Source organism: Poecilia reticulata, linkage group LG11, assembly GCF_000633615.1.
Source record: "Poecilia reticulata strain Guanapo linkage group LG11, Guppy_female_1.0+MT, whole genome shotgun sequence".
Taxonomy (NCBI): Eukaryota; Metazoa; Chordata; class Actinopteri; order Cyprinodontiformes; family Poeciliidae; genus Poecilia; species Poecilia reticulata.
The window spans coordinates 22,502,108-22,519,767 of NC_024341.1; the positions used below are offsets into that span (position 1 = coordinate 22,502,108).

Sequence of the window (17,660 nt, forward strand, 5' to 3'; positions counted from 1 at the left end):
CATTGTCTCTTTTTTTCTCTCTCCCTCTGCTGGGACAGTACACACTCAGGAACAAACCACTCTCTGTTTCACTCTCACACACACAAAGTTAGACAAACCACTAACCCACTCTGGAACAACAGATCAGGGGTCAGCTGGCAAATCTCGACATCTCTGATTTGCACATTCTGTTTATAGGTTATTTACACACACTGATGTTTTTCAGCTGGGTCCCTTAACTGGTTTATCATACAGCATTTTTAGAGAGGTGTGGGGGGAGTGTTTTTTTTTTTTTTCACAAGTACTCACGAGCAATCAAGGTCTTAACAGAAGGAAACAGGAGTCAGCCTGATCTCAGTTTGAAAAAGCAGGTAGAAAACCCATGGGGAAGTCAAAATAACAACTTCTCAAAACTAAATAAAAGTAAGAGAGAATAAAAAACAATCTGAACTAAAAGAAAATATCCAAGCTGTTTATTTGAATCCTATATTTTTACATACTGGTTCTTATGCACGATAATCTTTGACCATTTTGTAAGCTAACCATCTCTTTGACAAATAAAAATATGAAAGTGTAACATAAATTTGCATTTCTGTCCATTCATTTGGATGTCCTATGAAAATGATAAAAAATGTACTGCAGAATCTAATGAGTAAAAACAACTATCTTAGTAATAAAGATGTTGTTTTGTGCAGGTCTCAAATGTTAAGGAACAATTTTGAAAAAACACTATGAAGAAGAGCAAAGAGCAGACATGAATAGCAGCCAAGAGGCCAAGGGTAGCTCTGAAGGAGTTGCAGAGATCCACAGCTCAGGTGGAATAATCTATTAACAACACAACTGTTTGTAATGGGCACCGCTAATCAAATGGCAAAAATAAAGCCATTGTCTAAATAATGATAATAACTTTTGGTTTCCATGCAAAACTCAATGTTTGGCAGAAAAACAGTAAAACAACCAGAAATCCAACATCATCATAACGAAACTTAGCACTGGCAGCTAAGCTTGAGTAATTTGTCAAAGGAGAATAGGCAGAAATTAATCTAATTGTGAGAAGACTCAGATTCATTCTGCAAAAGACTTTACTGGCAGAAAAATGTTAACCTTCAAATTATTCACTAAGAGGGGATGATTGCACAAGCAAACCATTTTATTTTATTAGTTGAACATTTAAAAATGTATATCCTTCACCTTTCACTTTACAACCATTTGGACTATCTCATAAAATTACAATAAAACAAAAGTTTTTGACTAAAGTGTAACAAAATGTCAAAAGCTCAAAGAGAGGTCAGGGGCTTTGTATTCTCCCATTTATATCCATACTATATTGATTACTGGTCAATCATTGCTGAGGACAAAAGACACACTACCACGTGGTAGTGAAATGGGATAATATGGTCAAGAACATCTGAAGAAATACCAGTTTTGTCCCATTTTTCAATCTCTTCTCATCTTAATCTGTCTGAGAATCCACATGATCTGCCAAGACAAGCCTGATTCACACAGACTCCACCCGGCAAACCACAGGAGCAAAAGATCTGATCCCAGAGTCTCGGTGCCAGACACCACGCAGGGCACGCCTAGAAGTCCCACGTCCATTCCATAACGGGTCAGAGTTGGGATTAAAGACCCGAGCACAAGCATATTTTAATGTTACACTAGTGTTTAAATGCTTTCTGTTAATGGGTAACAGGGCTGAAACTATTAATTGGATGAATCAGTTATAGAAATAAATGTAAACTGAGAATTGATTAAATGGAGAATATACTCAAAGAAGGCAATTTTGCTGAAACAACATCATACTCAGAGSAGTAAGCCAAACAAATACAGAGTCTATACATTTTGCATTTAATCTTATAAAAMATTGTAAATATATTCTACCCAAGTCTCTGCAAATGTGATAGTTKTAGCTTCACCTGGTTCAAATTCTATAAAGAATCTATTTACACATGTTTGCAGGAGGTGCCAATACTTTTAGGGGGAACTGTGCATCTGTTGGTCTGCAATGGATGTTATCAGGTCRCTGGTTCTCTTAATCTTTCTATTACAAACATGCTAAAAAGATTCATTTGTGCACTGCTGTTGTACTTTTGAAGTATAAGTATTAAAGTCACAGAGGCATGGGTTGAACTCAACCCACAACTGCTTAGAATAAAAATAAAAACGTAACTTATGATCCTTCATAATGATTAAAATCTCATGATCTTTTGTTCCATGAAAATGACAGTCCAAATCCAATCCCAACCAGCTGACATCCTTCCTGAGTTTAAATTTGAGTTTGTTTCTGCATCAGACTTTCCAAACTATTTATAAAATTGTTGAGCTTGATTCACATGAACATTAGTAATAACCTTCCCTGCTAAAAAAAGAAAAAAAAAGTTACAAGTAGAATAGAGCAGACTGGAGGGCTGAGAACAAGGAAACAGTGCAAGTAATTTACTAACAAGACTAAACTATGACTTTGACTTCCCTTGTAATAAATCAACAATGTAATTAATGGCTTGTAATTTTTAGAACTATTTATCAAATCCAAATAGGGAAGTTCACCACATCAGGTTTCAGAATATAATAGTTTTGCTTTTGAGATTTCTAAACATTTATTTGTAGTTTTGTCTTCTACATTTTCAAAATATGAATGTAGGTCATGTCTTTTGTGTTTTTTGTCTTTTTTTTTTAAAAAAGTAAAAATATACTGTTTAGACAGTTATTTTAATTTTATGAGAGAAAAGATTCTGTTAGATCCTGCAAATATTATTACTTTTCTTAACTCTTAAAGTCATCCCACAGTGTTTTTCTCTCTATATAAGCTCTGCCCTTCGGGTTTGAACTTTTCTTCCTGTCACTGTTTTCCTTTCCCACAGGCTGTGTTCTCACAGCTGCATGGTGGGTAAGACTATCAAATATCTCCATATGGAGGGACCTGTCTTCATCTGGCAACAGGGACAAAGAGACTCAACATGAGAGAAAAGGAGACTGAAAGGGAAAAAGAGACCAGATCATTTAAAAAATGTTCAGATAAACAGAGATCAGAAAAGAGGAAGTGGAAAAGAATTATRATTTAATATAGCGCTATACAGTTTGGTGCATGCAGTGGAACTTGTAATGCAATATTGTTATTTTTAAGAATAAGGAACCATCATCTTTTTAGCAAGTTCAGATTTTAAAGTGGCTGAGTTTTCTCAATGTCATAGTGTGCAGACATATTTATTTTGAGGTAGTCTGATGGTTGGACATTCATGTCATTTATATTTGAATTTAATGGTCTGAACAGATGAAAATGCCTTCACACATTCTTAAATTGTACCAGAGATGGTATTGTGCAAATCCACAATTTTCTTCCTGATTTTTTCTTTTGTGATTTCTTCAGATTTTTTTATGAAGTCATATAAGGACACAATATATTTGCAATGTTACATCCATAGGTGTGACTCCATTTAAGTCTCATGTGTTTTATATAGTGTGGCTTGTTTTTTTTGTTTATTTGGATCCCCATTAACCATGTCTTTGACTTCCCGGAGTCCACATGACACATACAACATGTATTACAAAAACAGCTACACAAACATAACATAATAACATAACATAATATAGCCATATGGTTTCAACTGTTTATTTGTAGAACAAATTATTTAAACTAAATAATTTAAACTTTATACAAATAAAGCCATTCTGCAGTTTAACCAGCTGCTTTGTCGCCCACCTGTTGATGTTTTGCAGGTACCATATGTAGGTACCTACAACAGCTCAGCATGTCAGTACGACACAATGAATAAATTTATAAATACTGCAGAGAAAGAAAAAAATAAAACCATTAACTTAAACCTATTCCAAACCATACTATGTGGATTTATTAAAATAAGTTCTCATACATGTAGAGAGAGTTCAGCTAACCTTGGAAGGGACCCGTGCCGTCAGCAGATAGGCTCGATGTGACGCCAACGCCTGCAGAAAGACACAGAGATGTTCAATACGAGGAGAGGAGTTTGGTTTACCATTGTTAGAAATTAGTTTTAATGTTCTACAATTAGATCATGGCAAAATAAAACTACATTCCATCATCATTTAAGGAATATCTACAACAAATAAAAAAATAAAAAACAAGACTGTAAGACATTATAATAATGTCCTATGCTTTAAACTACGGCTTAAAAAAAGCTGAAAGTTGAAATGTGTATTGTTTTATCCGATGCACATTTACGAGTTCTTACACATTTGCAAAGGCTAAGGTCAGAGGAAAAGTGAAGAAAATGTCAACCGAAATAAAAGGACAGAAAATAAATCTGCTCACTTTCAGCCCACACATAGTCAGATAATTCCCTCCTAAGGTTACATACCAACACGTTAGCATTTTTCCCTTCGCAGAGAGCTGCAAAGTGTGTTGGCCTCTTAAGAGGGTTTTTAACGGAGTGTGATAATGATATATATTATCTGAAACTATGTGTTTAACCACAGAGTGAGTGCATATTGTGGCTTTCCACTCAGCAAACACTACGAAGTTTCATGCTGACAAAATTAGCAACTTATTTTTACCCAAAATGTCTGACATTTTCCTTGAATTATTTTTGAATTGTGCAAGTTAATAGCTGTTGTGACATTTTCTCTGTAATGATGTTGAAAGAAAATGATAGGGGGGGAATCCATGCTAAGTCGGCCATGGCTGACAGGAGGCTAAGCCAGCTGTGGCATTTACAGTAACCCATTGTGTAGCTGAGTGAGGTCTCTCCAGGTCACATCTGCTTAAGTCCAGCTTCCAGCAAATAAGATAGTGATTCCTCAGACAGGCAGAGTTTCAGATAATGGCCTGTAATAGTGGTTCGCCTCGAGAAGTCTGAAAATATCTGCATTCAGGTGTTTTGCAGATAAGAGAATATTACTGTTGAGAGTTTGGAGTCCAATGAATTCAAGCTGTCAGACCAAATAGTAGGACAGGGAGAGTGAGGGCTAGAACTCACAGAAATCAAAGCCTCGAGTCTGTTTTGTTAAAGAAAGGCTAACAAAAATCCCAAAAACAAAATAACTAAAAACTAAAAGTGTCATTTTAAAGGCATTTAAAAACCTCTTTATTTGGTTTTAAACTAGATTAACTGTTATCTTTTAAATCACCCATGCTTCAGACTTCCTGAACGTCTCAGAGTTTTTCCAAAGGACAACAACAAATTTTTCCATTGATGTTCATTACAATCCTTCTCTCTACCTTCAGAGTAACCTTAACTTTACCTTGACACTGGCAAAAAAAATCATTTGAGCTTTGAAATGTTCTCAAATAAAAATACACATCGTTTTGTTTAAGTATAACACAGCAAATTGTTCATAATTGCAAATCACAAAGTTGTATGTGATTCCTGCACCAACACTTTGCTAGTAAATTACAGCAGGTAATCTCAAAAGATACAAATCTTTGTTAAAAATTGCATACGTGTGTGATGCATAAAAGACTAACAAAGATTTTTTTATTTAACCTTTAACAAAGATTTTTTTAGAAACACTTCTAGGACTTAACTTCAACATTTAGGCTTTATTGCTGGCTGTCAGTGACTTTGCAACATCTTGACTTTGCAATATTTCAACACTCTGCTAAATTCATGAGAAGGGGAGGACATCACTTGTCCACAGCCCTCTTTAAGTAACTCCACAGATTTCTGGGCAGATTTTGTTCTYAACTCTCATTAGGCACTTCAAAAACTTCAATTTTAGTCCTGCAAAGTAATTCCTGTACTGGATAGAGATGAACCTTCTGTTTCTCCTAAGCTCTTCAGAAAACTCCTGAAAGTCAAAGTGGTTTTTTGGAGGTTTTCTTTAAAAGAAAAAGCTCCTGTCTTACATGTCTTCTCCTTAGCCCAGACATTGTTGCAAACAGAACACRACCAATACTTAGTAGAAAAGTATGCAGTGTTGCCACTTGGCTGCCTCCCTAAACAGCTTCTGTTTTGTCCATTCATCAGTTTTAGAGAAACATTTCTTCTGCTTTTAAGGCTTGTATATTAGAACATTAACAAAACTAATTTCAAATGCAATCAGAAAATTCCCAAAGATGCATGAAGTACTGTAAAAGGTCCTGGATGGATGCTCTGACTGGATTGATAAAACACAGTTGACCAACACCCACGGCGGAAATAGCTCTCCAATTTATCACTGAATGTGGAAAGTTGGCACTGGACCTCAAGTAACTTTCATTTTGTTGCTTTTTACTCTCCATGTAGACTGTGGGAAGTTGGTTTTCAAGTTAAATTCAAGTGTAACTTATTTTAAAAGATGACTTGGCCACTGAGTAACAGTTTGTTCATTTCTCTTCAAATAAGCTTTTAATTTCTCCTTGGTTTAGGAATGACTCAACTAGGAAAGTGACACTTTAATAAGTTTAATTCATCTTGACATTATACTATCAAAAATACTCAAAGTAAGTGTGATGCCCTTTTCCATATATTGCAGCACATTTATTGAAAGCTTTCTCCTGACTGATACTTTAAATGMCATCCTTTTGTAATCTCTGCAAACTGCTTCTAAAAGATACAAAGAAGCAAATGGCAAGAAAWGAATACATGGAATTCATTTTTTTTGAAACCCAGAYCCCAARATACACAAAGATGAACAATATGTTCAAAATAATTGTATACAATGTTCTTCTCAGTTGAAGCACAAGAGTCTATTAAAAGGCCTGCTCWGGCAGCTGAACTTTATTTCAGTTTCAACAGTCACTATAATAKATGGYAGGGGTGAATTAAGAAAAAAAGGTGGTGGTTTAAGGTTGTTCACATTTAAAGGACAAGGTTACTGCATCTCTTTAGGTTTTATATTCTCTCCACTAGTAATAGAAATATTAGTTACACTGGTTTAYTGTTTTCTCCTCAGGTCAGTTGTGCACCTGGAAAACAGTGTTGCTTAGCATAATCTTTTTTTTWACATTGGAGAAATATTGYACTGTTAACAGTGGTGGAGCCTTTCGAGAAGCAGAACATATWCTGTTACTGCTGAGCCATGATGCCTTTAGTAGCGAAATCTGATCATGACTGAGCATGCATCAGCATTTAGGGGAAAAAACACCTCACCATCACTGGTTTTACATTCCTCCAAATGAAGTGATACATTACTTTTCTGCGCTTGCCCCCATTGTTTCCTTGTCATTGATTTCCAACACTAAACAATTTATGTACTAATATATAATGCAACATTATAAGTGATTTAGTTTAATTGAATGCACTACTTCCTGGGTTTTTAATGCTAGAAGCTGCAGCTGTGGAATGTAGCATGAGTGTGTGTCCCAACATCCTGTGGCTCTGAGTGGGCTGCTCTAGTCAAGTCCTGACAGGAGCTGCAAAGCTTTGGTATGTGGACAATGAAATGATGTGCTAAAACTATCGGAACTTCAAAAATGAATTTTAATTGTACTTCAAAAGAAAATAAAAAATGGTGTAATTTATCAGATGCGTGCCTTATTTAAGTTTTGTGAAATATCCACATATTTCTAAAGAGACTGATCAACATGCCTGCAGCTACATGAAACCAAATATCCTGCCAAAATAGTACCCAGAATCCACCACTGTGGGACTCTCTGCTGTGCTCACWGAGTTCTAACAATCCTTAGAATCTGCAACTGAACAACCTTGAGAAGTCAGATAAGAATTGCACTTGAACACTCACTTTAMTCCAAGTTTTCCTCTGTCTGTTTTTAGATTCATCTATGAAAGAATAATATGATTTAAGAAAAACACAGATCTTGGATCTGGAGTTCAGAAAGCAGCTGCAATAACTAAAAACCTCTGGACGAAATGTTTGACACCTTTGATCTGAAGCTGGCRCAGGGATTCTGGACACAACTACTTTAATCAAAGCAAAGGAAGTCTTAATGGTGCTTTAATCAAAGTGTTGACGAGTTCTTTTCATGTTTCACTATGAGCATTACAATAACTTTTAAACAAAAACAGATAGAACCGTATTTGGCCTGAACTTCAATCAGCCACTGGAGTCTTTACTCCAAGCCAGTAATAATACCACTAGTAAGCTCAAACAGTTTGGTCACTAATGAAGTGCTGATCTGCCTCAGTTTGCCGTCTGTGAAAAATCAGAGAAGTTCTTTCAACAATTTAACAAGAAAAAAAAAACTTTGCGCATAAAAAGCTAAGGGTTAAATATATAAAGAACAAAACTGGCACATCATGGAGTCTCTGACCACAGCAATCTTAAACAAGTGGTCTCCAAACTTTTTGTCACATAGGAAAAAAAAAGTCACATCTAAGGTGCTCGTGGATAAAATAAATATAAGGAAACACAAAAAATAACACAAAAATTGGGTTGTGATTTTTATTTGGATTAATAAAATAGTCTAAATAATTTTTCCTAGGAAAGGGATGTGAAAATGATTATAGATCCAAAAATAGTTTTACATGTTTGCCATATTAAAAAACGGCATCAAATTTTCAAATGCTTTCAGTCTCAATTGAAAATAATAGGAAAAAAATGTRTCTATTCCATGTCTGTTATCTAGTTCAGATTTCATGATTCCAAATATTTCTGGTTTAAAAAAAAATACTGATGATTAAATGCTTCCCAAAATGAAACAGACCTTTTATTTTAAAATCAAATAGAGATATTGAATGCAAACTTCAGCATYATTGGCCAGTCGCAGTTTAAGCCATCAAATGATGTTGTCTTTGTTCTTCGATATTAACCCATATTAAACATCATCACTGAAAACTCATATAGTGCCATCCTGTTTTCACCCARTCTTACAATAAATAACTGAACTCAGTAAGAAGTACATCCCCTGAAGTGCAAGGTTTGGTTTTAGGTGTTCCCTACACGGACTTGTATTAATACATTTTATATTTGAAATAATTATTTTTTTATTTTATAAAACATAATAAGTATGTTTTATAATGGAGGAGAAATATTTAGCTGCTCCTGGTCATGCAGCAACATGCCCACWCTAACAGRATGCACTGCTTTCTTTCGGTTTAGAATAACACACTACCAGGTAGAACAATGTACATGAAAAACTCATGATGCTCCAACATGSCATGTCTGAGTGTACTGACATCATGTACACAAGATTTACTACAGAAATCTGAGAGGCTCCCACTTACCAGAACTCTGTTCTCCACCTTGTCACCTTTGACCTCCAGCTGGACTTTACGCCTCAGGGCAAGTTTCACCCTTCGGCCCACCGCCTCCCGCMCACTTTCTACAGCACACGGTAGAAAAGGGACAAGAAACCCCAAATTAACACAATGTCAGCCACAGGAAGGTCACATTACAACTAATTACACAATGGAGATGGGTGGAGGAGGGTGGAGGAGGGTGGAGGAGGGTGGATGTCACAGCCTGAAGCTCTGGTAGCTGGATATTCTTGTTGTATTTAACTCTGGCTGAGCCATAAAAGCATGCCTCAAGCTAATGGAGATATTTAAAGTGGAACCGATTTCCTCTTTAACCAAGATTCCAACATAAGATTTAATTTNTTAATACATTTTATATTTGAAATAATTATTTTTTTATTTTATAAAACATAATAAGTATGTTTTATAATGGAGGAGAAATATTTAGCTGCTCCTGGTCATGCAGCAACATGCCCACWCTAACAGRATGCACTGCTTTCTTTCGGTTTAGAATAACACACTACCAGGTAGAACAATGTACATGAAAAACTCATGATGCTCCAACATGSCATGTCTGAGTGTACTGACATCATGTACACAAGATTTACTACAGAAATCTGAGAGGCTCCCACTTACCAGAACTCTGTTCTCCACCTTGTCACCTTTGACCTCCAGCTGGACTTTACGCCTCAGGGCAAGTTTCACCCTTCGGCCCACCGCCTCCCGCACACTTTCTACAGCACACGGTAGAAAAGGGACAAGAAACCCCAAATTAACACAATGTCAGCCACAGGAAGGTCACATTACAACTAATTACACAATGGAGATGGGTGGAGGAGGGTGGAGGAGGGTGGAGGAGGGTGGATGTCACAGCCTGAAGCTCTGGTAGCTGGATATTCTTGTTGTATTTAACTCTGGCTGAGCCATAAAAGCATGCCTCAAGCTAATGGAGATATTTAAAGTGGAACCGATTTCCTCTTTAACCAAGATTCCAACATAAGATTTAATTTYATGATTTTATGACGTTTGTTTTTCTAAGCTTTTCATCTCTTTTCTCAGAGTGCAAACTTTTTATGATGTCATTCTTTATTCAGTTTTACKTCTGTTTGTTTTGCTGATCCCCGCTCTATCCCTCAAATGCTGCCATACTCAGATGCTTCCTATTTAAACAAAGGATCAATAATAAGCCTTTGGGGGATTTTTTTTATAAATAAAATAGTGTACTGAAACACAAASCAGGTGCAGAGGCAAGAGGGTGTCTTTGTGGGCCAAAAATGACAGTGAGTTTTGCAGTGCAGACACACAGTCAGCAAATAAAGAGAGCAGGAATACATCCTCCTACATAGAGATCAGGAGGGCCAATTTCCTGTCTAATTTGATTTGTCTACTTGTTTAGATGTTTTATGTTTTAGAAACATAAAACACAGCTTTCATTCCAAAGAACCTGTGTTTCCAAGGAAATGGGTCCACAGAAAACTATTTTAACAATTCTTGAGTTGAGGTATGGAAGASTGGAAAACTTTGTTTCTGACCCAACGGAAAAAAAGATCCGAGGACAGATGGGGACCAAGAGAGAGAGAGGGGGAGGGTAAAAATTGTATGCTGCATTAAAACTGTCAGCTAGAGAGCAACAGAGGAAGAATGAGAAAGATGATGCAGGAAAAAAGAGAAAATCAACAGACAAAGGCTGAAGAGGCAGACAAAATGTGGTATGGTTCAAGTGGAATGTGTGTTGCRAGTATAATGAGGCAGGAGAACTTGGGCCCGCCTTCATGACATCATGCCGAACTCCTCCTCTCCTAAGCCAGACACATGATGAGGTCATGTGGAGGATGAAAACATTACRGCATGAAGGAGCGTAGAGGCTGATCAGAAACACATGGGCATCTCTTCTAATATGAGGAGCCATGAATAGTTTATGACAACCTGTGAAAAAGTTCAGCGTTTTGCTCTCAAATGTATCAAGCTACTTCTCAAGAGAGTCAAATAATAAGAAACATTTTCAATTTTCTTAAGATTTAATAYCCGGTAGCAGAATAACTCTGAGACCAATATGACGACCCAACCCAGGGTTGAAAACACAGAACATSGWGTTSMAGTRTTACTGACTGACTGGATTCAAGTCGAACCCATGCATAGAAAACATAATTTCCCATCAACAGTTGGTTAGTGTTATGGAATCAAAAGAGGGCAAAAAAAAGCTGATGTCAAGATCAACATACTCCTCCATGCACTGTACGGTTTACCCTTAACATTTGTCAAATGTCTGTTGACTACAGACCTTTGACAAATGGCTTTGACAAATTTACAACCATGAGATTTAATCTACCTTTCTGGAATTTTATTTCATTGATCAAGAGAAAGCARCAGCAAAAATAGATTCAACAAGGCACTTGTTTTTGGATTGCAGAAAATGCAAAACATCTGTCCAAATGTTGCATTTAAGCAGTCCTTTGAGTTTGTGACATATGGGATATGAGGATATTGGGATATCCTCATATCCCAATGAGGATTGCAATTTGATATACTGCGCAGCTATAGTGCAGATCAGAGCATGTGGCAGCATAGGTCATAGGGCAAAGATGATAGTGTAGAGATACACAAGAAAAAACTTGCAGCTGTAACTGCAGTGGAAATTGATTGCAGCACAAAGTATTGAGATCAGGGTGCAAAATACAAATCGCTCTTATGTCCTACTTTGGGTTGATCAATCAAATCCATTAAATAAGATCGCAATAAGCTGCACTGAAGTTTGCTGTACTTAGTTGTATTATGTCAAATTTAAAAACCTTCAAGGGATAGAGGAGTATGGTGCACCAATTTAATCGGCCAACTGACTTATCAGCACCAATCTCCTTAATTTTGGGAGATCGGTGATTGGCCAATACCTACACATGAAGCTGATCTAATCTACCTCAGCAAAGGTCTAAAAATCAACCACTGTCCTCCTCTGCTCTCCCATGAGAGATAGATAGACTGGCCCACCAGGTCATGYTTATACGTTTGCAGTTTCTAATAGTCAACTATTGCCATCTCAGTGGTTTTCTTGCTATATTTAACAACATTTCAGGTAAAAAATTTGGTATCGGCCAAAATCTGAATCGGAACATCATACTTCAAAAGATTGGCAGTCAACCAGAAAATCGGAGCACCCCTAAATAGGAGTATTGTTACAAGGCATTACTGTATGTAATTCTAGCATGTGGAAAGTTTCTGCAGTTTTCTGCCAAACTTGAGGAAAAACTGAAAGAAAAATATGCATATGTGAGAAGGATTTAGGTCTGTATACCAAGGCCTACTCTCTTCAATTCCCCTATTGTTTAAATGTTTTATTAGATCAGCATCGCAGCACAAAACTTATAAATCTGATGAGTTGCTTATGTCAGTTTTTAATTACTGATGATAAGCAGCGTCAGGCCATTCTGACCTATTCCACGGGTAACAAAAAGATCCATTCATCACTCCATCCTGAGAAATACAGTGTGAGATTGAGCTGTAGACAGCATAACAGACAGCACGGGGTCATGAGTCAGCTTCACAGATTTAGTTTCATAATAACCGCCATATGGATGAAATAGATGCATACACTGTATCCTAAGAGCATCTGGACACAAGGTTTCAACTTTGCAACTAGAATTACTTGCAAAACGTTGATATTTTAAAAGCATTTGTTTTATCCATCGAAATGGGTATTGATTTAGTATCTGTGTCACCTAGGAAGATTCATTCAACAAGAAGTGGGCTAAAACTGCAGATCCCAACARCTTTACTCCAATGTTATGCAATTCTAAAGGTCAAACTCATGCTTAACTACTATTAAGAGGAYGATGTTTGGGTTACTTTTTGCTGCAAATTTGCAATGATTTASTGTTCTTTTTGAGACTCAATCATCCAGGCTGTCTGTGTTGATAATATCTCACAATCCAAAGGAATTTCACAGGGCACACCCCTTTCCCAAARCCCTGCTTCACTCCTTCWGATAAGGAAGTTGGAGAGGAGAAACTTTTAGGTAGCCAGCCAAACCCCCAGGGCATGAAAACAACTTTTCACTCAAAGGCAGAAAAAGTTGAGAAAAAAATGTGAAACAAGGATTTTTTTTCTCTAGTTTATAATCCCACATCTGTTAAATGTAGTGTTATGATTTGTGTTTGTTAATTTGTGACACTAAACAGCATGCATATCCTATTTTGTTTTTCTCACTCTGTTTATCATGAGTTTCTGGTAACTRTTTTAAACCTAAAAGCATTTGGTTCTCATAAATACATCAGCAATTTATATTTATAGTTTAAGTTTTGATCAAGGGAAAATATTTAACTTTAGAACAAAGTAAAACTTTAAAGAGATTAGTTATTATTTTGTCAAAAAAAAATCTAACTCTTGGTGTTTTGGGTTAGAAAACTAACACAAAGACCCTCTCTCTAATTAAAYGACGTTTAAGTGTGGCAGTGTGGCTCACGAAGTTCAACTCACCGAACAGCTCGTTGGAAATGTTTTTCTCCTCCGTCATGATTTCTKYTGTCGAGGTAAACACCGAACTTCAGGCCGGTGACGAAGGAAATAGAAGCTAGACGAAAGTAGAAGAAAAGTGGCCGAAGACGGACCTTCAACCAAAGGCGGCTGTAAACGGTGTTAGCCCCGTTTTCTTTGGTTACCTGTCGACACCCTGCTTACCTAATAACTGCTCCTGTCCGCTATCATCCCTGCAAAGACTGATACTCACAACGCAATTCACATTTGAATTACAACAGTGGGGAGAAGTTTAAAAGGGGCGAAGACGTACATGAAAGATGCTTTTCATATCAGACTTGTATGAGAAAGTGTCGACAGTCGGCGCGTGTACGAAAACAAATCACGCAGACACACTTCTACACTCTTGCAAACTTCACGGAGACCTCCTCTCTTTTCTTTTTCCGTCCACTCGGTTTGTTTACGCTGATAAGAATGGAAGAACAGGGACACCTGGYGGTCATTTCTGTGAATAACAAGACATTATGGAACAGAAAAGGCGGATCCTTTACTAACTGGGAAATTTCAAATTGAATGTATTTGGGGCCTTTTTTGTCAGAACTGTCAAAAATGTTATTTGTGGAAGGCTCATAGTCAGACACTAATTAACAATATATTAGAGTGCATATAGGTAAWTTTTTTTAGATAATATTTCCTAGTATACTAAGTTTATTTCTACAATAATTTCTTTGCTCATGGTTTATAACTTTTAGATTTTTTATGTTCTTAAAATATACCTTTTTTGCTTTTTATGCTGTTCATTTATTTATTTGGTTTTTACCATAATTTTAAGGCAAAACCACAGAATTCTGTACAAAATATTGTGTAAATTATGGTGCTGTTTGTCTTTCTTGACCATCACCGTCCCAGTATATTTATTTGTAGATAAATGTRGGGCTGTTTAGTGGAACAGCAAGAAGAGTTTGAACATGACATGTTTGCATGTTTTTGTCAGTGCAGATATGGGTTCTCTGCTCCTGCTTCCTTATGTGGTTCAAAAACATGCATGTTGAGAAATTAAGACGTGTGTGACATGCATGTTTGTTTGCACGGTTTTTGTGTTACCTTGTGATGGTGTGATGATCTGCCCAGGTTGTACCAACTGAACACCAGATGCAGACACCAGTTCATCGTATGAGACATATACATTTTGACAAATAATGTATGAATTACGTTTAGTCACTAGATGGAGAGAAAGTGCCTTGGATATTCCTTCAAAACTAGGTTCACTCCAACTGCACTTTGAGATTCAAATTTAGAGAAAAATGCTACTTAACTGAATGAAACTTCATTCAGTGAAAATTCACTCAGTTAAAGAAAAATAACTGAATGATGTATTTATTATTTATTTACTTCATTATTTATGCACCATTCTGTTTCATAAAATGGATGAATTTCTTTTAAACAAATTACAAGACAAAAAATAGATTATGTTTCTGTTATGCATTATCAGTGTTTCTTGAACATTTGCATTTCATATCCAACAGGACTGTCTGAAATGATTGTGTTCTCTTAAGCTTGGCAGAGTTTAGTGCAACACTGCTGCATACCCTGTGCCTATCCATTTGGTGTGTCTGACTGATTTTATCACTAGATGGCGACAAAGTGTTCAAAATGATCTGTGCTCATTGAACAGAGTTAAATCCAGCTTTGGGTTCATCAGTGCASTGACTCTTGAAGCAGTTTGGAACATAAAGTGTTACCGAAGTGTTTGCTGATGTTAAAAACTTCAATCTCATCTTTCACTGACATAACTAAAGTTAATGGTTTACATCCAGAATCAACAGAGATGTTTCCTTTGATTGTTTGTGGTTTAGTTCTATTGACTTGGCTAATGTTAAGTCTCTCAATACAAATATMTTCACCTTCCTAAATAATGGAATAAATAATTTTTTGCCTAAATAAATTTTTGCAAAAAAGAAAAACTGAAGGAAAAAAAGAAAAACAACCGCCTTTTTATTGCTGAAAAATGATTTGAAAAATACAAATCATGTTTATTTATTTCCTGTGACTCCTGACCTTAAAACTGTAAGGACGCTGAAAACCCAGACAGCAGAGTGCGTAGGAGCTTTAGTAGTCAAGGTCAGCTGAAGATAATAAAAATAGTGATTTCTTATGTTCTGACAAAAGCAAACAGCACTGAAGCAAAACTTCTGCTGCAGTCTGTCTGAAGCAACAAACAAGCATTTGATAGTAAATTGCTTCACATAAATACTAATTACAAGAGACAGAAAAGCTTTCGCATTATTATTAATTTTCTCTGAAAAACAAGGCTCAAATATGTAAACATATGTGAACAACAGCTAAAGATCACTGACGGGAAGTTCCATRGCTTACTGATGGGTTTTGTGTGTTTTTTACAAAATTTAGATTTTCAACATTTGGAACTCAAGATTATGTTGGGAAACATCCCTTTTTGACCATTGAAAGGTTTTTCTTTTTTCTTTCATTTTCATGTGTGTGACTGATTTCAGAATTATGATTTTGACTGGTTATTTCCATAACAGGATTTCTACAAACTTCCCTCCAGTTAGTAGGTACTGTTTCTCACAAATGACTCATCCTCATCACAGGTAATGCATTCTYGAATGACTCTTGAGTTACTGACAGCTTGGATGTTARCGAGCGTTCGAAAAGTAATCAATTGAATAATAGRAAGCACTTTTCAAGAGACCAGATGCATGGGTGCAACATTTCCTGTCCCTTCCAAGATATTTGCATTCAAATTACATAACACCAGTTGGTTGCTGTGCTGGACAGAAGAAACAATCCAACTGTGTTTCAGTCAAAGCTTTGATGCAGTCATTGCTGTGGCGCCTCTACGCTGTTTTCCTTACTGGAAAACTGCATAGCACTACCTTGTGACAGCATTCCCCAATTCTTCTCTACTTCCTGTAAGAAAAAAAAAGCCCATATTCAAAAAGGCTGGTTTGGAGGAAGACCTACGAAGCAACAAAGCACAGGATTCACAGCCTTGCAGAAGTGTCCCTGCCCCTCGGACTTTTTTATATTTTGTGTGATGGGATGCAGTCTGTTTTTCAAATAAATGACTTTGGAAAAAAGGTAAAAAAAAAAAAAACCAAAACAAACAATAATTATGTTACAACCTTGCTGTGGGGACTTTCTGTAGACAAATGTAAGGTACCGTACGGAAGAGGATTAGGGCCACTGGAAAAAAATAAAAATAAAACAGTTCTGAGAAAAAAAGTCAGAATTCTGAGATTAAAGTCAGATTTTTGTTATTTTTTTCAGTGGCCCTAATCCTCTTCCGTAATACCTCATACTTATAAGATAGAAAAAAATTAGGCATATTCAGAAATTCTCCAGGGTTTTGGTTTCTTATGTTGCTTAGAGGTGGTAAATATTTAAACATTTGACACAGGTGTTCCACAGAGAGAAACATTARAGCCTCTTGTTTTCAAATGTTGTTAATATCCAAACAGAAACGGGTCAAATGAACAAATATGGCACAAAAACTGAAACAACACAACAAAAAATAACAAAATTTGTCAATTTTATGGTACCTAAAGACTACTTTATCATTAGTTTTCCCAATATTGATTGAAATRACTGGTTATAATGTACTCTGTTTCTTTTTTTTCTTTCTAATTTCTTTTACATTTTCTCAAGCTCTGTAGTGTGTAAGTGTATGACTGTGTTGAGATGAATAATCACAATGGTCACCAATGTAGTTATGGTTTAAAAGTCACCTTTCGTCACAGTAGAGAAGTGCAAAACAATGACTTAGACTGCAGCTTAGTCATTTAATTTTGCGGTATGAGGACATTTATTTGTATGAAGATGTTTTGGTTTATCATTATGTTTTAACTATTACTTGTTAGTGAGATCAAAGCTATGATTCACTTATTGTCATAACACTGTCTCCTCTGCAGACCCTATTTGACCAGAATGAGGTCAGCARAAGTTTCACAATGTGGCTGTGCAGAAAATGAGTGGTTTGGGATTAGCCTGTCTGTGGGCTGCATCACTTTTTGTCATGATCCGTGTTTCCGTGTATTTATTTTTGGGGTTTTCTGTGCTCAGTTTMCTTCCTGTGAGTCTGTCTCTGCGTCTTCCCCGTTG

At 36.3% G+C, this 17,660-nt stretch overlaps 1 protein-coding gene across 1 annotated transcript in view; it reads right to left on the reverse strand.

Moving 5' to 3' along the window:
• carmil1 (capping protein regulator and myosin 1 linker 1) overlaps positions 1-13,957 on the reverse strand; it is a 31,559-nt gene extending 17,602 nt beyond the window's left edge. Inside the window, exons 1-3 of the mRNA XM_008422638.2 lie at positions 13,542-13,957; positions 9,708-9,805; positions 3,871-3,921 (exon numbers count right to left, since the gene is read on the reverse strand). Of these exons, the coding sequence (XP_008420860.1) occupies positions 3,871-3,921; positions 9,708-9,805; positions 13,542-13,578 (186 nt within the window). The 5' untranslated portion in view covers positions 13,579-13,957. The remainder of the gene's footprint in view (positions 1-3,870; positions 3,922-9,707; positions 9,806-13,541) is intronic.
• Between the last annotated feature and the right edge of the window lie 3,703 nt (positions 13,958-17,660).